The sequence below is a fragment of the Aspergillus glaucus genome, assembly GCF_001890805.1.
Source record: "Aspergillus glaucus CBS 516.65 unplaced genomic scaffold ASPGLscaffold_2, whole genome shotgun sequence".
NCBI lineage: Eukaryota > Fungi > Ascomycota > Eurotiomycetes > Eurotiales > Aspergillaceae > Aspergillus > Aspergillus glaucus.
This window is the reverse complement of record NW_019170454.1, coordinates 488266-507805: the sequence shown is the minus strand read 5'-3', so window position 1 is coordinate 507805 and position 19540 is coordinate 488266. Positions and strand designations below refer to the sequence as shown.

The window sequence follows — 19540 nt, the reverse complement described above, 5'->3', positions numbered from 1 at the left end:
ACTAGCTTGAGGTCAGTCCGTGTTGAGCGCCTCTTCAACATGTCTAGGTAGATAGAAATTCCGACTCAATCCCGTCCAATGTATCCCGTCTAACCGGACAAGAGCCAGATCCATCAAATTACAGCCTTTGCTCTGACTACGTAGTGCTTGCCGCCACATGTATACCAGTCGCCTTGCACGGATTGCATGATCTCTGGAGGGAGCCTGGACGACCAATATTAGCATGAAGCTCGAGACGGTGGCGAAGCCGATTCGACTCCCTGTTTGCATTAGTAGACGAGTCGCATAGGTAGATAAATATACGGGGAAAGAACGTACAAGAATACCAAAATCCAGCCAAATCACTACACACCATCCGCATCACCAACCGCAGCATAATGGCAGCACAGTTTTCCGCGGCCTTGACGGTCCCGATACCCGTTTCGCGTGTCATTTCAATAGCCGGTACGGGTTCGATTTCTTCCGCTTCGACAATCTCCGAGATATAATCGTCGACAAGGTTGAAGCTCTCCGGATCGTGCATTTCCATTGTCGGTAGTGGCTCTGTGCCTTCTTCGAAGAGTGGCGGCGGTGTTGCGGAACGGACTAGGGGGCGGAGTAGGGCGCGGAAGATGAAGATTTCGAGGAGGATGTATGCAAAGTGTAGACTGGTGGAGGTGCATTTTGGTGTTGGGTCGTCGATGGTGAAGTGCCCTGTCTGTGATTTGAGTTGCGGTGGTAAAACTGAATACCAGTCTTTGAGCTTTTGGAGAAGAGCGCGAGCAACATGGAGGGACTCGGAGAAGTTTGATGAAAGGCGCTGTGATAATCGCAGGGAGCTGTCCGCGTTAGATTTGCCTTTTGGTATGGGTGAGCGACTTACAATAATGCATGTTGCACCTCATCTGCTATACACGATAGCCGGCTAAACTGCTGAAAGGGTAAGCCAGCTTGCTGTGCCTGATCGTCAGACGATCGATCTAGAATGAAATCCTGGTCATCTAGGTCCGTCACATCCCATTCGTCGTGTCGGATATATGGCGGCCTTCCCATCAACAGGCTACGCCATTTATCTTCGCTATAGATCGCCCACCAAAGCCTACGACGAAGCCGTTTCTCCCATGCTGGTAAGCCCATCGGACGACATTCTAGTGTTAGTCCCAATGACGTTGCCAGACCGACCAGCAGCCCGACAAATGACCAGATAAAGGGACTGTCGGCGAGAGCGCGTTCGTTGTTTTTGAGTGGTTTGTGCAGGTAGAGAAGGCCAGCTTGCATCACGGACAAATGAGGTGTATGGATTTCTTCCAACAGAAGCTCCAGCACCATGCGCCACAATTGGTCCGTGGGTGGTTGGGTGTATGCGTTGACAAAACACAGATATTCATCGAATTTGGCAAATGGTTGAGCGGATGCATAAATGGCGGCTAAGAGGTGGACAGGTGTGTTGCGAAGGATTTGTTGATCGGGAATTGGTTGTGAGGGCGATATTCCGATCTGTGATCTTGAAATAACCGGGAGCGTTGGATAGACGAACTTGACGAAGCTTTGAATGGCATGAGTGTCTGGCAATTATGTCGGCACGGGATGGATACATACAGCGCCACAAGTCGTTGTCCACATTCCAACGGAAACAATGACTCTAGTTCCTCCCGAATAAGTGCCCTTTTGGGAAACCCTGTGGCTTGTTTGGATGCATCATACAATCCTTCTACCGTCACCAAAAAATGTACCGGGATTTTTTCGTCAAGAGGAACTCCTCCAGCATTGCGAAAATGAACCTGATGAAACCGGAGAAAACCACGATCATCGAACCGGCAATGTCGCAGTAGCCATGGATCAGATTCGCCTGACGCACCGATTACCTGAGTTGATAAACCAGGAAGTTGATCAAGGGTCTGTACAGTCTGGCCGAATCGCCCTGGCGTGGCTTCAGTGTTGAACGGGAGATCAATTGGAGTCCCGATGGGGAATAGAGGAGAGCCACTGAAAACAGGCGGAACCGGTGCAGGAGCAGGAGCAGGAGCAGGTGTCGGAGCTAACTCTGGGACTGGAGGAACAGAACCCGGAAGTACAGTCGATGGAGATGGCTCGCTTGGTTGATACTGATTAAATGAACAGGGCGTGTTGCGCTGCTGGCATCGCTGGCAAATAGTTCCTGCGTTCCTATCGCACCGCAATTTCTTGCGACGACATTGATCGCATGGGGGATGACGCTTTGAGCGATAAGGACGTGAATAGTCCATGGTGAACTGCCGCCGAACAAACGGCGAAACCGTGTATTAAAGTTGAGACGTTCGGCGAAGTTGTCGTCTGTGTCGTCGGAGGGCGCAAGGTGGAGCAGACCTTATACGGTGCTAAACATGGCACCATCGGTATCAAAAGTGACCGAGACCTTCAATTGCTACTCCGATATTCTAGAACTGCCAATCGAAATAGGCAGAATGATAAAATTTGGTCCATCGTCGCCAGATGTTCGGGGTAAGCACCCGGAATCAGCTGGGTCTAATATACCCAGGGGTAGGTCCTCGGTGTAGATCCAATACGTGGTGATCATCGAAATCATCATATCGGATCACTGGTATCTCCATTGGATCTCCAGAAATAGTAATCGTGGAGCATGCTTGGTTCTGAGTCGGAGAGCTGGATTCTCGGGTAATCTGTTGCAATAGTCTCCGAGGTGAGATCGGTTAATATTGAGATGATTCGTGTAGGGAGAGCACTCTGCTCTTGTAGAGAAGCACAAGGATATTAATGATAATAGAGTGATATACCCTTGGAAAGGTTTTGAATGGCAGAGAACGTTTGAGGTCAAGATCAACTGTATCGGCGTATATTATCGCTTATCGATAACCTTATCAGCAACCCTATTATGCTTTTTTCTGTGGATTCTGATTGGCTACAAATTACTTGACATATAACACTTCAACGCGGTTCCCTGGTTTGTTACTGCTAGTAAATGCGATCTAATTCACCTCAAGGGTCAATGTGCGTCTCATGGATTATCCGATATCAGCATCCAGGCGATCAACATCTTCGCCGAACTCATCGCCGAAGTGGTCTCGGTATCGCCAGCAAATCGGACATCTGATGCCAAGAAAATGACATCCTAGGACGGAAATCTTTTCTACTCAGGGTTGGAAGCTGCAAAGAGCTGCAATCCAACTGCCGCATCCTTGATAATCAGGATAGTGGATTTCTAATCAATGATTACACCATGGTGTTGTCAGTCGAAATGAGTTGAGATATATATTGCTCTTCCGAGTTCACCTCTTAATCGTGCTCCAGCAGCATCTTGCACAATGACTACGAAAGAACGCCAGGCGACTCCTACCGAGATACCTGGAGCATTGAGCGAAGATAGGGAATATCCTGAAGGAGGCCTACAAGCATGGCTGGTCGTTTTAGGGTCGTGGTGTGCAATGATCCCGTCCATGGGTCTTTTGAACAGTCTGGGGATTCTTCATGCCTGGACTGCTGGCCATCAACTGAAGGATTACTCTGAGTCCAGCATTGGTTGGATTTACGGCGCGTATGGTTTCTTTGTTTATATTGGATCAGCTCAAGTTGGTGAGTGACTCATGGTCTGGAGATTGGTGCTGTTGCTGACTACTTGTATGTAGGCCCGATTTTCGATGCATACGGACCAAACTATGTTATTATTCCCGGGTCGATTGGCATCGTTGTTGCGATGATTTGCCTCAGCTTCAGCAAGGGTGCGTGTCTTGATTGGAATCCGGATATGTGCAGAACACGTGGCTAACTGCAGCAGAATACTACCAGATCTTCCTCTCGTTTAGTGTACTAGGTGGTCTCTCTGCATGTTTGCTGTTTACACCCGCCGTAGCTGCTGTCGGCCACTGGTTCAACATCCGTCGAGGACTCGCAACTGGCATTGCCTGTACTGCAGGTGGCCTTGGAGGCGTCATATTCCCGGTAATCATCCTCTTTGCAGCGCCTAAGATCGGTTTTCCCTGGGCCATCCGGATTATTGCGCTAGTCAGCGCCGTATTAGGTCTAGCAGCCTGTTTCCTGATCAAAACTCGACTTCCCTTGAACAAAAAGGCCGGTGGTGCAGTCGACTTGAAAGCCCTCAAAGACGTACATTATGCGTCTACTACCGTGGCCGTGTTCCTGGTGGAGTTTGCCGTCTTCATTCCCATCACTTACATCGCGTCGTATGCCGTCTACATCGGCATGAACAACACACTCGCTTATGCTCTAATCGCATTCCTAAACCTAGGCGCTATCCCCGGCCGTTTCCTCCCGGGCTTACTAGCAGACAAATTGGGCCGATTCAACGTCATGATCTGCACAGCATTAGTATGCTCCATCCTAACACTAGCACTCTGGTTCAAAGCAGGCGACAACACAGCAGCGATTATCTGCTACGCAGTGCTCTTCGGCTTCTGGAGCGGCGCAGCGATCAGTCTGACGCCGGTGTGTATTTCTCAGGTATGCAAGACAGAGGATCTGGGCAAACGGAATGGAACGACGTTTGCGATCTCGAGTGTCGGGACTCTCACTGGGATTCCGATCGCGGGTGCGATTCAGGAACGGGATCATGGGGGTTATCAGGGATTGATTATCTTTGGGGGTGTTATGTATTTGGCAGCGATGGTGGCGTTTATTGTTGCGAGGGGGCTTTGTCGGAATTGGGCATTGCGGGTGAAGTTTTAAATGATAGAGAATTGCAATTAATCTAATGATATATTCGAATGACTACATCAGGATCAGGTCGGTTAAGGATGCCTGAAAAGCACACAATATACGAGAAATCGTGTTGCATCCTTCGCCAGCGTCTGATGCATCGCCTCTAAGAGAAATACATCTTCAAGGCTTCTATTGGAACACTGGAGCATCGGCAGAGCCTCGTCATGGTCTTCTTAACTCCCTTCACGGAGCTTTGACCTCAACAAGAAGTTTTCCTGTGCATAATTGTTTAGTACCAATATTTTAATGGGATACTGAGCGTAGAGTTGGTGGCGGAGAAGGGATAAAATAAAATGAAAAAATAAATAAAAGAGAAAGGGAATAAAAAACATACCTGTGTTTAAACCCTGATACAATTGCGTCAAGGCCGTTTCCGCTTGTCGTATACCACCACTCACAATGGTCTCCCTCCGCCTCAGTTGGCCTTCTACTAGCCACTGGCTGAGCTTCTGTCTGATTTCGGGAATTCGATCCATATGATCAAAGACGATAAAGCCTTCCATGCGGATTCGCATTCTCCATATCATTTGGTAGTTCTTCGGGCCCTGCACTTCACGCTCATTGAATTGACTGACTCCACCACACATGACGAATCGAGCATGTTTCCTGGCGCAGACGAGGGCCAAGTCGAGGATCTGCCCACCGACATTGTCGTAGAAGAGGTCGATCTTTCCTTGAGTCAAAGCTTTGAATTCGTCGTCGAAATTCTTGCCCTTGTAGTTCAGCGCTCCGTCGAAATTGAGATCCTGGATTAGCCAACGACACTTCTCATCTGAACCAGTGATTCCGTACACGGTGGCGCCATGGATCTTTGCAATCTGTCCAGCAATGGAACCAGTCGCCCCAGCCGCACCTGAGACAACCACAACATCTCCGGGGCGAACATGACCAACTTCCACCATTCCCCAGTATGCCGTGATTCCCGTAAAGCCAAGCACGCCTAGAATATCGGTCAAGCGGCCTCCATCGGTAGAGTCAGGTTTGGACACGGCTTCCAAGTTATTTTCATTGATGATTGCCTTCTCGGTCCAACCAATCATACCGACGGCGTAGGATCCAACAAGGAAACGCTGTGATCGTGAGGCAATTACCCGTCCCAAAGCAGAGCCACGCATGACTTCACCAATCGCAACGGGAGGGATGTATGAAGGTCGGTCGTCTAGCCAGCCACGCATCGCAGGATCCAAACTTAGATAAAGGCTTTCCAAGACAACCTCACCATCTTGAAGTTCACCTGGTCCAGGCGCCGGATGTGCTCTTGCAACAAATGTCTCACCAGGAACAATGGTAGTCTCCGGGCGCTTTGCCAGATGGATTGCTATATGTTCAGAAGACATAGCAACAGAAAAACAGTGAAACCGGTGCAAGGCTGAGTAGGACGGAAAAAAAAGTGTTCCCAAAAACTATCCTGTCAGGGTAGCCGCTTGTGAGGTTGACGAGATCCCGCGATAGTTGTTTTTTCTTTTAGAATAGGGGAGACAAAAACAAGGCTAAGAAGGTTTTTTTATTTATATACATGAGAAAGATGAGGAATTGTTTAGCGACTTTTCCGGTATGCGAACCCAACTGCGGTCCGAGTCTCCGAGAAATGAAACCTCGGAAGGTCCAATAACGCATCCCGGTCAGCAGTGCATCCTCGGGAATGTCCTTTAACATGTCTTGTTACAAATCAGGGTTTATTCGGCTGTTGCCCGGCTCCGCGGTGCTTTCATTTTATATATTCATTCAGTTAATCCCTGATGGTCATCGCTTCCTACTCATTGCTTATTACTTCATTGACTCATCGTTACCAAACAATGGCCAAAAATACCGTAGTCCTGAAGGGACCTTTGAAGCTCGGCCATCCCCCTCAGACTATCACAGACAACCGTGCCCTCTCTTTCTACGCCCAGTACGCTGCTGACTTCAATTCCGCCAAGACCACTACATCACCGACCAAGTACTACGCCTCCACTGCGACCCTAGTGAACACGGACCAGTCGACTATTCATGGTGCAGAGGCAATCTGGGAGTACTACATCCTCCTTTATGAGCCGTTCAAGTGCTGTGTGCATGATGTGATCTCGATGACCCTTCTGAGCGACAAGGGAACCGACGTGCATACTTTGATTGTGGAGACTACGAACAACTTGCATTTGAAGAACGGAAAGGAGCCAGTTTCACTCCCCCAGTCATTTGTTTACGAGATTGCCAAATCCGAGGGGGGATCCGGCATGTATGGACTGCAAATCAACCAAGTCAGATGCTACTTCGATAGAGGCTTGCTGCAGAAGGCAGCAAATACCTAAATTTACAGAGGCTATTTGATTGGGACAAGTATGACAAGCAATACGGCTATGGATAATCTGAGGAAAAGATTAGCTTCGCATATATAGCAAACTATTTGAATTCTAGAAGTTGAGACGCAGCTCAGGACCGTTTCTCTTGATCTGGTCTGAGTAGCTAAAATAAGTGGATGCCAGGAGCGATACTTTGCTTGTGTAGATATGGAGAGTAAAGTTTGAGATAGGAGCTTTGAGTCGGATCATCATAGGACATCGTTGGGCTATCAAGCTCAACATACGCAATCAATCACAGGTCATGGAATGTGCAGCAAGCTGTCTCCAATAAATACACTCGTAATATAACTGGATAGGGTGATACCTAAATATTGTCCTTCATCCCGTATTGCCATTCCTCACGAATTGAACTGATCCATTGGTGTACATGTATACGGCACGCTTATGGCGCTTGCTCCGGAATATACATCTATGTATAACCATCCACCATGAGCATCAAAAAAAAAACCGATTCGAAAAACAAGATCCGGTATATACTTCACAAGGAGCATAAATATTGATACAGAAGCCGAATAAAGCTTGCCGGGATGCGTTGCTTGACACTGATGCTTAACTCGCATGCAGGATGCGAGATAATACCGGCAACGAATGGGAGAGAGACAGTATATGAATTGTTTGTTGATTGGCTTATGATATGCTTCATGCTGCTTAATCGTGTTACTATTAAACAGGTACGACATCGCGATCCCGTTGTACACCACAGACCAGTCGAGTCAATTATTTCACGAATCTAGACACTCCATACTCCGTACAGAGCACGACATCCGGGGATCCCGTATGCTCTTTGTGCTACAGCTATGATAAGATAAATGTTATGAAAGGCAAATCCGCTGCACCCCTCATCTTGATCCAATTACAAGCACTAGACTCAAAATTGCCTTTGTGCTTCAGCCGGACGAGTGGACAGCCTCACCAATCTTGCCCAATCGGGTAATATGTTGATCATCCGGAAAAGTTTTAAAGCCTTCATGTGAAAATGTCAACAGAAAACAGCATCTTGGATCCATTCATCTTGACTTCGTATAGCTAGAGTGCTCCGTACATAGTAAAAAATCTCAACTTCAAACATATGCAAAGCAGTCTCCATAATCCGCACAGCAGCGAATGAGGTGCAGCTGCACACAAGCCGTGACTCGACAGGCTTTATTGACCGACTTTCGCCTCGCCTCATGTATGTATGCCCGTTTCTCGCTTCACCGCATTTTAGGCCAGGATTACATTTTGCATAGTGCCATCGCTGTGCCAACCAGTGTATTTTCTGCCTGAGTCACGGGATTGACGCCTGAGGGCTGCAAAGTCACCTGAGAAGATCTTCGCCGGACCCCTCCAACAATTTTCTCCTCACCTCACTTTCACCTCTTTTGTCTTTTGACACCCTCCTCTCTCATCTCAATTCATCCTCTCAATTATCTGAGAGGACCTACTATTTTATCCCTCCTATTTTGTACAGTATCCATCTTGTCTATATCTGCTGTTTTGTTTTAATTTTTTTTTTTTTACCTTACCCGCCTCCGAAACCCGAAACCCAACTGATAGAGATTTACGACGTTACGAATAACTCACGAATCAATCTCGACTCAATTATCTACCATGGCCGCTAAAAAAGAAAACGTCACCATTGCCCTCCATCGCTCCTCCGATTCCATTCCTCTTTTCCTCTCTGGTACCTTTACCAACCCGCAATGGCAGCCCGTCAAGTTGACCGTCAAGCGGCCCCCACAAAGCGAGGACTGGATTTACTCGCGCAAGATGAAGCTGTCCCCGGGCCAGTATCAGTATCGGTTCTGTGAGGGGGAGGGGGACGATGCTGTTTGGTTCCATGATGAGGGTGCGAAGCAGGGTAAGACTTTCAAAGAAAAAAGAAAATTCTTCAGGTGAAAGTAGGCACAGAAGCTAATTGATTCGTCTTTACTGTAGTATCCGGTGACAATGGCATTGTGAACGTGCTGAATGTCGGGGATCTGACTGCTGAAGAAGATGAAAAATCGGTTTCCGAACCCGAGGTCCAAACAAACGGCTCCAACGGTACCAACGGCACAGAGGTAGAACCAGTGGAAGAAACAAAAACGGTAGAGAGTAGACATTCTGAGGAAGCTTCCCACGTTCCGGAGGTTCCGGCCGAAGAGGTACCAACAACAAACGGTACAAACGGTGTTCACGCGGAAGAGGCCGCTTCGGAAGAGCCTGCCACGGCAACCGCCGAGCCTACTACTAATGGAACGGAAGCACCGGCTGCTGAGGAACCGGTCGAGGAACTCGCTGCTGAACCGGTCGAAGAGCCTACTACCAACGGGACGACGGAAGCTTCTACTGCTGAGGAACCCGCTGCTGAACCAGTCCACGAAGAGCCTTCTACCAACGGGACGGCCGAAGCTCCGGCTGCTGAAGAGCCAGCTGAGAAGGCTGTTGCTGAGGAAGAGAAGCCTGCTACGGAGGCACCCGCTGCAGAGCCGGTGACTGAGGAACCGGCACAGGAGCCCGTTGAGTCGGCTGCACCTGTCGAAGCTCCCACCACCGAAGAGACCGCCGCAGTTGAGGAACCTGCGGAACCCGTTACAGAGACCCCTGCCGCGGAGGAGCCAGCAGAGACCCCGGCTGTCGCTGAGGCCACGGAGGCTGTTGCTGAGCCTGAGACTGCTCAGGAGCCGGCTGTCACTGAGGTTGAGGAGCCCGCGAAGGAGGCTGATGAGGTCAAGGTGGAAACCGTCGAGGAACCATCCACGGAGACCAAGGAAGAGCCTTCGGAAGTGCCTGCTACTGAGGAGCCCGTGAAGGAAGCTCCTGTCGAAGAGACTCCCGCTGAAGAGCCCGCTGCCGACGAACCCGCTACTGAGGTAGAGGCCCCTGCTGAGACTGCACCTGCCGTTGAAGAGAACAAGGAGGAAGTTAAGGAGGAAGCCACTCCTGCTCCTGAAGAGAAGCCTGTTGCGGAGGAGCCTGTCGAGGCTGAGCCTACCAAGGAGGAATCGACTGAGCCCGTTGTAGAGGCACCGGCCGCTGAAGAGCCTGTCCAGGCCGCCATTGAGGAGCAGCCTGCCGCCGAAGAACCTGCTGAACCAATTAAGGAGGAGCATGTTGCTGAAGAACCCCCAGCCGAAGCTCCTGTCGAGGAGAAGCACGACGAGCCCGTTGCCGAGGTAGTGAAGGAGGAACTTGTTGCCGAAGCTCCTGTGGAAGACAAGAACGAGACTGTCCCTGAGGAGCCTGCTACGGGAGAACCCGCTGCTAAAGCCCCTGTCGAGGAAAAGCAGGAGACTGCTGAGCCTGTTGCTGAGCCTGTTGCTGAGCCTGTTGCTGAGCCTGTCGTTGAGCCTGTCACTGAGCCTGTCGTTGAGCCTGTCACTGAGCCTGTCGTTGAGCCTGTCACTGAGCCTGTCGCTGAGCCTGTTGCTGAGCCTGTCGTTGAGCCCGTCGCTGAGCCCGTCGCTGAGCCCGTCGCTGAGGTCACTGCTGAGGAGAAGCAGGAAACTGCTGATGAGCCCGCCGCCGAAGCCCCTGTGGAAGAGAAGCAGGAGCCGGTCGTTGAGCCTGCTGTTGAGGCAGTGAAGGAAGAGCCCGTCACTGAAGCCGCAGAGACCCCTGCCCCCGAGGCGCCTGTCGAGGAGACCCCCGAACCGACTGCGGAGGAGCCCGCAACGGAAGCCGCGGCTGTCGAAGCTGTTGCTGCGGAAGAGACTCCCGCCGAAAAGGTCGAGGCTGCTGTGGAACCCGTTGCTGAGACCCCCGCCGTTGACGCCGTGACGGAAGAGCCTGAGGCCGCTCCTGAAGTTGTTGAGAAGACTGTGGAGGAGCCTACCAAGGAGCCCGAGACCGTCCAGGAACCTGCTATTGAGGAGACTTCGACTGAAGAGCCCGCGCCTGCTAAAGAATCCGTTAAGGAGCCTGCCGTCGAGGAGCCCGTTGCAGAGGAACCTGCTGCTGAGGAGCCCAAGGAGACTGTTGCGGAACCTGCTGTCGAAGAACCAGCCGTCGAAGCGCCCGCTGCCGAAACGACCACTGAAGCTCCTGTCGTCGAGGAACCCGCTGCGGAGACTACTACTGAGGAAGCTCCTAAGGAGGAAGCCCCGGCCCCCGCCGCTGAGACCGTCGAAGAAGCCGTCCCTGAGCCTGCTGCTGAGAAGCAGGAGCCTGAAGAGCCTGTCGAGGTCCCTGTTGAGGCCCCTGTTGAGACAACAGTTGAGGCCCCCGTGGAGCCGACTACCGAACCGGAGCAGCCGATCGCTGAGGAGAAACCCGCTGAGGAGCCTGAGCAGAAGGTCGAGCCTGCTGTGGAATCTGCGCTCGCAGAGCCAGCAACTGTGGAGCCAGTCGCAGAGAAGGTCGTCGAAGAGTCCGCCAAGGAGGAACCCGTTGCTGAGCCGGTTGTGGAGCAGGTCGTCGAAGAGCCCGCTAAAGAAGAGCCTGTTGCTGAGCCTGCGACTGGGACTGCGGAACCTGTTGTCGACGCACCGGCCCCCGAAGAACCAGTTGCGGAGTCCGCACCAGCTGAGGCCCCTGCTGTCGAGGCTGTGAAGACCGAAGAGACTGTTCCAGAACCTGAGCCAGTGGTTGAGGCGACACCAGAGACCGTCTCGAAGGACTCTCTGCAGGAGCCAAATGGCCACCCTGTCGAGCAGCGCGAAACCGTCCCTGAAGCCCAGGAGGCTGGTTCCTCGGAACCTGCCCAGGAGAGTACTCCGGCTGAAGAGGACGCTAACAAGGACAGCAGCATCCTGACCCCCGAGACTCTTGGTATTGGTGCTGCCGCTGCAGCCACCGCCGGTGCTGCTATTGCCGCTGGTGTGGCCGTGGCGCACAAGGAGTCCGAAGCCGCTGCCCCCGAGACTAAGGACAGTGAGCCCAAGCCCGCAGACACTAAGCAGGACGCTCCCGCAGCACAAGAGCCTGAGCCAAGTGCTCGTGCCACAGAACCGGAACCGTCGTCGAAGCCCGAAGTCGAAGCACCCGCCGAGTCAACAACCGAGTCTACAACCACCGAAGCAGCCGACAAGGCTGGTGATGTTTCTACTGGGAATACAAATCGGTCAGTGACTTCTGCTAGAGCAGTTTCCTTGAACCATGGCGACAGCTGGTTGAAATCCATTGTCCGATCCGTGTTTTCCAACCTGTTTGGTGCTCTATTCTCGCCTTTCCGCGGCAGTGGAAAGGCCGAGCAATAGATAATTTTGTCTCGTTGTTTTGTTGTTTCGTCGTTTCGTTTGCGTTTTTGTTTTAATTCGCAACTGACGTGATTCAGGAAACTGCTCTTGATGACCGTTCTTGGTGCTCCTTTGCTAGCCATGGGCTTAGGCCTGAGCTGGCGTGCTTATACCCGAAAAGCTTGATTTGCCAGAAAACTATAAAAAGAAAAGAAAAAAAAAAAAAAAAAGAACTACCGCTCATTTTATTTCGATACCGCTCGATTCCCCTCTACCTGTTCTATTGTCTATTTCGATTTCTCCTCTCCATCCAGATTGCATTGTTTGATGTCTTGTCTTGCCGTGTTGCTATGCTATTGCTGTATGTTTTGAGGTTGTCATGATTGATGATAATAATGGTTCCAGATGATGATATGTGATGATAATGAATTTACTGGATGACCTTCACTTGATTCGTAAGAGTTGGAGTATTGTAGGGTTGGTGGGAATGCCTCAAAATATACACTAGATAGTCCTTCCATTCACTGACAGACACGAAATGTGTGTAAACACAACATCCACCCAAAGACGAGATCCTTTCTTTCCTTTCCATCTCTCCTCCGCGTTCGAGATACTCTTTCATCTCAACTCAAATAGCCAGGTTTGTACCTCGTTTGCTACCAGTCCTCAGCACCAACATGTCGCCTCGCAGCGGCAACGCGTGGGCTGTCATGAAAGCTCGCGAGAAGAAAAAACAGCAACTGGAGCGACAGCAGCAGCAGTCAACGGATTCTGAAAAGGGTACGTGCCTCCTGTCATTCTATCGACGATATCTCTCATCACAGACATCATGAGGAAAAGAGCTGACTGAGAATTTTATCTCACCAGTGTCAACCTCCATCACCCACAAACCCCCCATCCTAGACTACCCCAGCTCCATCACATCTCGCGAATCATCCTTCAGCTCATCCCACGACGCGAAGCTGGACCCGTCCAGCCACCATGCTCAGAACCAAGACCAAGTCTCTTCCTCGTCGTTCGTCGGTACAACCACCGAAGCAGACAGTCCGAGGGAAAAAGATCAACGCGTCGAGAATGAAGTTAATCGATCTCGTGTCGCGGCTTTGCGCACGAAGTTTAGTCTTAAGGATATTGGGGAGGCTCGCAGGGAGCAGGGTGGTTCTGGTTTGTCTGGAGATGATGGGCCGTATAGTGGTACCACGACGCTGCAGAATAGCTTCGATGAGGACGTTCTTGTACCTGAGAAGTCGGATTCAGGTGTCTATGCGCTGTCTGCGCCTGGTTCTCAGGTGCCATCCGGTGATGATCTTCATCTAGCTGCGCAGCTATCAATGGAAGATGGCGACAGTCTCGAGAAGATCAGAAACGCCATGAACGCGAAAAAGAGGACAAAACTGGGCAATGCTATGGAGGATGACGCCAACGAGCAAATCGACGCTATGATACTCGAGGCAACTCAGGCGCCTACTGCCCGCAAGGGACAGTACCTGAATAGCGGACAAGCTGAGGTTATCAAGACTGAGGCCAGTGCTCAAAGCTTGAGGGCTGTACGGGATGAATCCACGCCTGAGCCGTTCCCGGGCATTCACGATAGCAACGTATCTCAATCCGAAATGTCAAGCCCTATCCCATCGCTGTCTCTCTACCAACCTACCTCCTCCAACTCTCGAGGCAACACCCTTCCAAACACAACAACCCACGGCGGATCAGCCCCCTCCCCCCCAGACCCAACCTACAACAACACCATAACACTCGACCAGCAACTCCACTCCCACGTCCAAGCCCTCCATCACCACCTCAACAGCGTCGTTTCCCGGCTCACGAAAACTTTCGAGTCCTCGAATAACTGGACGATGGACCAGATCCTGCGGAACGTCGAGGTACTCTCTGATACGGCTAGGGTTATGAATGCGAGGTCTGTGGGGTTGGGGGAGAGTGTTTGCGGGGCGCAGAGGGGGTTGCAAGAACTTGGGGAGAGGGTTGAGGTGTTGAGAGGGGAGATTAGGGGGGTTGAGGCGAGGTTGGTGGATATCGTGAGGGAGGAGGTGGGAAGGTTGAGGGGGGAGTTGGGTCTGGGGAGTTTGATTGATTCTTCGAGTGTGATGGGTGTGCCAGTGATGACAGGAGCGAAGCAGCTGCATCCAAAGGAGCAGGACGTATCTGGAGGAGAGCATAACAAAGGAACCAACAATCCAACTGAAAAGGATGGGATGGTGCAGGTGAAACCAGGTACACCTTTGCCCACTACACCTGTTCAAAAGAAAGAAACCACCAACCCACAACGCAGTGGCTCATCAGGTCGCAAAAATCCAGCTCGAGAATCCTCCGGCAGCCCCGAGCCCAGACCTACATTCGACCGTTCATTCTCTCTCGACGCCGTGTCTGAAAACAGCCAGTCTACTCTCCAGCCGCTGCAGAAGCAAAAGACAGATTGCTCTGCTCCAAGTGAAGAGGGAACAAAGACCCCTCATAAAAAGAGCATGTTCGGCTTTCGCAGACGGCGCGATACAGGTGATAACCAGTCGTCCTCCTTCTCGTCTAGCAGATTCCTGCGCACGCCACGTCGGAACAAGGACAAAAACAAGGACAAGGATGCCAATAGCAACAACAAAGCTTTATCCGAAGACCTCAAGAAAACCACTTCTGCTTCTGATTCCACCATCGCACCACCCTCAACACCCCCCGTCCCCAAAGTCCCAGCAAACCTAGCCCAACCGCAACCCCAACCCCAACACCAACGTGCACCACACCTACAACCATCAACAAACGACCAAAACATGAGCCCCAGCGCCATCCACCCCGCCCTGCGCAACCCCCGCCAACAGCAAATCATGCGCGAACGCGAACAACGTCTCCACCACCAACAGACCAGACTCCAACAACTAAATCATAACTACCGCGCGAACCAATTCCCCTCATCTTCAACATCAATGGCGTTAATCCCCCAGCGTAGCCTGCGAGGCTCACGATCTCACCAGGGCTTCAGATCGAAGGTATCCGCGGCGTCGTCGGCTTCGTTGTTTAATCCAGGCGGCTTGGTTGCGCGTAGGTCGCCGTCTGCGCTGTCTGTGAGGATGGATTCGGATATGGGGTATCACGGACTACCACACTATCAGCCTAATGCTCGATATATCTCTTCTTCGGGGAGTTACTTGCCTGAGCCGCCGAGGTTTGGGGGGAGGGGTGGTCTTCAAGGCCATATTCAGGGTCATAGACATGGACAAGGTCATGGTAGGCCTCTTGCGTCTCGGGAGGTTAGTTCGTCTTCGGTTGTGTCGCGGACGGGGAGGGGGGCTGGTCCGATGGGTTCTAGCCGTGGATCGGCTGAGGGTTAGGTTGTCTTTGGGTTGACATATGTCTACACGATCTGTTCTGTGATATGGGATGGGATATTTAACTGGAAAATGTGGTATTGATGATAAACGAGTCATGTTTACGAATAACGAAATGCAACAGAAAATAGTAAACAATATTAACATGAATTCAAAATAACCATATACACTACTACTTCTGCATAACCATCTTCTCAATCCCCACAACTGCCTCCCTAACCTGTGGACAATAATGCACCCTCAACAACTCCCCCTCCCAAACATTCCCCGCAAAAACATTCGTCGCCTCAATATCCGTCGCAAACGGATTAAACACCCCATCCCCCTTTCTCTCCTCACTATGCCACAGCGCCGACACCCTCCGTGCATTATGCCTAGCCACCTGACTCAGCAGCGCCAGTGTCGCAATCGCAGACTTCTCAGGGACCTGCAGCGAAGTCGTCATGAGTCGTTTCGTGAAACCGGCCAGGCGGTTTGGGGGGGGGTTGCCGTGGGCGCGGGAGATGAGGGTTGACTGGAGACAGCGGAGAAGGAGGACGGTGGGGGTTTGGAAGTTGACTTTATTTTTTGAGCGGCGGTGGGAGTCATTTTGGGTGTTTGCTTCGCGGGAGTCTGGGTCGGGCAGGCGCAGGGATTTGGTGGGGTTGTACTCGATGTCTGGGTTTGTGGAGTAGGTGTAGAGAGAGCGGTAGAGGTGTTTGATGAAGAAGCTTAGGTCGAGGTGGAGGGTTGCGGCGGCTTTACTAGCGTCTTGGCCGGAGAGGAGGGCGAAGGCTGTGACTGTGCAGAGGAGGGCTTCGCGGTAGGAGTCGCGGGTTTTGGAGGGGGGTTGGTCTGGGGTTTCCTCTTGTTCTTGTTCGTTGTCAAGGTCCTCGTCTTCGGAGCGGTCGGCGTGGCCGATTAGGTCTTTCAGGGCTTCGAGGAGGTCGCCGAAGAAGTCTTGGTTGATCAGGTGGGCATATTTGGCGAGACCTTCAAGCACGGGTCCCATGAGGGAGGGGATGCGGAGTTTGAGGATGCGGAAGTAATTGCCAAAGACTAGTTTGAGGGTCTCTGCTTGGTTCTTTTCGCGGGCTTCGTGCGAAACCAGTGCGTCGGCTTCCTTCATGTCTTTCTCCACGACCTTGCGCTCCTTTTCAACCTTGCGCTCGCGCTTTGTGCGGAATTCCTTCTTGTGCTTCTTCTTTCCTTGGGGGGCATCATCTTCGGGTCTGTCGACTCTGTCTCTGGAGGCCTTGGAGGAGAATTCGGAGAGGAGACGCAGGTGGAGGAAGGTGTCTAAGACGGCATCGTGGATGCGGTATTCCTTAGCCCTCATCATCTTCGACAGCAGACGGACGGCCTCAAGAGAGACAACACCATCTTCATCCTTGTGGAAAACATCCTCCATAGTCTCGCGGCACTTGTCGAAATCCGCATCAATCTGTCTCTTCGCGAGACGGTTGACAATGATCTTCAACAACTCGTTACGGTAGTTGAAATGTGGCACTGCGAGCAACAGATTGCATGCGCAATTAAGCGCAACGCTCTTCAAGGTGGGATCCACCGCTTCCTGGTCCTTCTTCGTAGGCTTCGTGAGTTCCTGCAGCGTCTGCACGAAATGCTTGTATCCGTTGAGAAGGGTCTGCTCGAACTTTCGAATTTTGCGCACTTCCTTGGACAGCTTGGTGGAGTTGTCATCGTCAAGAAGCGCGCGGATTTTGTAGCCAGGAATCACGTCCTTGAAGACCGCGACCTGTGCCGCGAGCGCGAGCTTCTTAATCGTAACGTGTGATCCCTTCTCCACCATTTCGGCCATTACCTTGAACGAACCAATGTGTTCTTCGGGGTCTTCATTGATCAAAGTCGCAAGCTTCGCAAGTTCTTCCTTGGCTTGTACGATCTGCACCTTCAATGGTATCTTCGGGGCCTCCTCTTTCTCCTCCTCGTCCTCGCTCATGCCGTCCCATTGACCTTCTCCATCCTCGCCCTCGTCATCGTCGGTCCCGAGAAAGCTATCGGAATCTTCAGCCTCCTGCACCGGCTCCTCTACCCTCTGCAGACCTTCATCCGTCTTAATTGGCAGCTTGGTCTGCTCCTTCTCTTTCTTGCCCAATTTGCGCGGGCGGAGCTCGTAGTCTTGCTCGGCATCCCATTCTTCGTTGAGGTAGGAACGAGAGGGTTTCACGATTTCATCGCCGGGGGGACTTAAACGTCGTCTTTTCGAAGAGTGTGCGATAGCCATTATATTTAATTCTGTACCGTGTCTTGTTGTGAGGTTGAATTGAGGTTGGTTGCTGTAGGTCCGAACTTTTTTTTTTTTTTTTCTGCCGGGTGCCAAGACCCAACGCTAAAGACCGACTATTTCCGCGTCTAGATTTTTTTGTCTGCTAGTATTCTCTCTTTTGCTACTTCATCTTTCCACCTTAATTTTTCTCTAATTTAATATTAGAGATAATATTCAAAATGCGCCAACTCACAGAAGACGAAACCAAGACCCTCTTCTCTAAACTCGCCAACTACACCGGCCGCTCTCTCAACGCCCTGGTCACCTCCGTCGATGATCCCTCCTCCAACGACCGCTATGTCTTCCGTCTCCACGGCAGCAGAGTCTACTACATGCGCCTGTCGCTAGCAAACTTGGCGACCTCGATCCCCCGCACGAATCTGCTTTCATTGGGCATCTGCGTCGGCAAGTTCACCAAGACCGGGAAGTTCAGGATCCATGTTACCGCGTTGGAGGTGATTGCGCCGCATGCGAGGTATAAGGTGTGGATTAAGCAGAACGGAGAGATGCCGTTTATGTACGGAGGGAATGTTGTCAAGGCGCATATTGGACGGTGGAGTGAGGATTGTCCGGAGCATCAGGGGGTTGTGGTGTTTAATATGGATGATACGCCTTTGGTATGCATTCTACCAAAACTTGGTTTTAGCACAGAGCTGACAGAGACAGGGCTTTGGTGTCACGGCGAGATCGACTGCCGAGACTCGGAAACTAGACCCAACGGCCATTACGGTGTTTAGACAGGCGGATATTGGAGAATACTTGAGAGAGGTAAGCACTTTCTTAGCGCATTGGATCCTGGCAAGTGGCTAACTTCTAGCAGGAAGATACCCTCTTCACGACTTAAAAGTTCCTTTGCATATGCGAATCGTTATGGGTGCTCGATACTCGATGTGGTCAAAACGGAGTTCCGGCGTCGTATTCGTCTTAGAAAAGTCTTCAATATACCATGGTTGTGCATGATCTTGACAGAATAGTTTGGTACTGCAAAGCTATACCAATGCTTAAACATAGCAATTAAGTGACAAGCATCTCAAGTGTCAGTATAGTAGAGTGTATACATGTGTAGTTATCTTGTAGTCGTTCCTTCTTGATACCTGCGGGGCACGTGCCCGCCGCCTCAAATCGCCGCAAAGCGATCATTTCACTCCGCCAACCACTCTTGGTTCAATTACCACCACTACTTTCTCTACATTATCTTGCTAAATACCCTACCCAGATCCTCCTTTCTCACCTCCAATATACTTCTCGTCCTCCCCATACTCCTCGTCGGTTTCCTGACCTGGCGCTGGCACCATCAACACCAACATCACCATACACCCCCCACCATGCCACCTTACTCGGGTGTCCAGAAGCAATTAATCGCCCAGTTCATGGCGTTTACCCAGGCGAAAGACTCTGTTGCTGCAAAGGTATTTACCTTTTCCTGTTGACGGGTGGTTGTGGTTGCTTTGGTGTGACTTTGGAGGTTGGTCACGTGCGTTTGGCTGACGGGTTTGGGTATAGTTTCTTAAAGCGTCGAGGTGGAATGTTCAGGAGGCTATTGATGCGTGAGTACCCTGTTTATTAGGCTGTTCTGGCTGGCGTTGCAACTGGTTTCTGTGTCGAAGTCGGCTATATGGAGCATGATACAGACGACACAACAGCCCTCAATGGTCAGAATGCGATTTGACAGCGAGGGCGTCGTGTGCTCTACTTTGGATTTCCCAAGGTGACATCAAGTACAAACACCAGAGGCGGTTTATCGTTGATCAGAGCAGTCTGGCTTTGTTCATC

General features: G+C 51.3%; 8 protein-coding genes across 8 annotated transcripts; 5 read left to right on the top strand and 3 right to left on the bottom strand.

Annotated features, from left to right (window-relative positions):
* Nucleotides 1–12: 12 nt before the first annotated feature.
* ASPGLDRAFT_116622 (Zn(II)2Cys6 transcription factor) lies at nucleotides 13–2225 on the bottom strand (the record flags this gene model as incomplete). Its single annotated transcript, XM_022539787.1, has 4 exons — nucleotides 13–260; nucleotides 319–837; nucleotides 894–1525; nucleotides 1579–2225. 4 exons carry the CDS (start codon nucleotides 2223–2225, stop codon nucleotides 13–15), a joined length of 2046 nt encoding a protein of 681 aa, XP_022405080.1.
* Nucleotides 2226–3281: 1056 nt separating this feature from the next.
* Nucleotides 3282–4659, top strand: ASPGLDRAFT_63298 (putative oxalate/formate antiporter; the record flags this gene model as incomplete). The annotated part of the gene is made up of 3 exons (XM_022548640.1): nucleotides 3282–3549; nucleotides 3603–3695; nucleotides 3752–4659. The coding sequence occupies 3 exons, from the start codon at nucleotides 3282–3284 to the stop codon at nucleotides 4657–4659; spliced, it is 1269 nt and encodes a 422-aa protein (XP_022405079.1).
* Nucleotides 4660–4674: 15 nt separating this feature from the next.
* ASPGLDRAFT_140870 (NADP-dependent oxidoreductase) lies at nucleotides 4675–6187 on the bottom strand. Its single transcript, XM_022541711.1, has 2 exons — nucleotides 5027–6187; nucleotides 4675–4907 (listed from the first exon to the last, which is right to left on the bottom strand). The coding sequence occupies exons 1-2, from the start codon at nucleotides 6027–6029 to the stop codon at nucleotides 4876–4878; spliced, it is 1035 nt and encodes a 344-aa protein (XP_022405078.1). The 5' UTR covers nucleotides 6030–6187; the 3' UTR covers nucleotides 4675–4875.
* Nucleotides 6188–6461: 274 nt separating this feature from the next.
* ASPGLDRAFT_41973 (uncharacterized protein) lies at nucleotides 6462–7145 on the top strand. The gene has a single exon (XM_022545524.1). The coding sequence runs from the start codon at nucleotides 6489–6491 to the stop codon at nucleotides 6978–6980; it is 492 nt and encodes a 163-aa protein (XP_022405077.1). The 5' UTR covers nucleotides 6462–6488; the 3' UTR covers nucleotides 6981–7145.
* A 1278-nt stretch (nucleotides 7146–8423) lies between these two features.
* Nucleotides 8424–12381, top strand: ASPGLDRAFT_41972 (PT repeat family protein). The gene is made up of 2 exons (XM_022545523.1): nucleotides 8424–8871; nucleotides 8949–12381. Exons 1-2 carry the CDS (start codon nucleotides 8622–8624, stop codon nucleotides 12188–12190), a joined length of 3492 nt encoding a protein of 1163 aa, XP_022405076.1. The 5' UTR covers nucleotides 8424–8621; the 3' UTR covers nucleotides 12191–12381.
* Nucleotides 12382–12846: 465 nt separating this feature from the next.
* Nucleotides 12847–15504, top strand: ASPGLDRAFT_21937 (uncharacterized protein; the record flags this gene model as incomplete). Its single annotated transcript, XM_022543142.1, has 2 exons — nucleotides 12847–12949; nucleotides 13037–15504. 2 exons carry the CDS (start codon nucleotides 12847–12849, stop codon nucleotides 15502–15504), a joined length of 2571 nt encoding a protein of 856 aa, XP_022405075.1.
* Nucleotides 15345–17959, bottom strand: ASPGLDRAFT_41971 (nuclear export protein Noc3). Its single transcript, XM_022545522.1, has one exon. It carries the CDS (start codon nucleotides 17723–17725, stop codon nucleotides 15674–15676), a length of 2052 nt encoding a protein of 683 aa, XP_022405074.1. The 5' UTR covers nucleotides 17726–17959; the 3' UTR covers nucleotides 15345–15673.
* ASPGLDRAFT_63294 (ribosome biosynthesis protein NIP7) lies at nucleotides 17947–18611 on the top strand (the record flags this gene model as incomplete). The annotated part of the gene is made up of 3 exons (XM_022548639.1): nucleotides 17947–18384; nucleotides 18434–18535; nucleotides 18588–18611. 3 exons carry the CDS (start codon nucleotides 17947–17949, stop codon nucleotides 18609–18611), a joined length of 564 nt encoding a protein of 187 aa, XP_022405073.1.
* Between the last annotated feature and the right edge of the window lie 929 nt (nucleotides 18612–19540).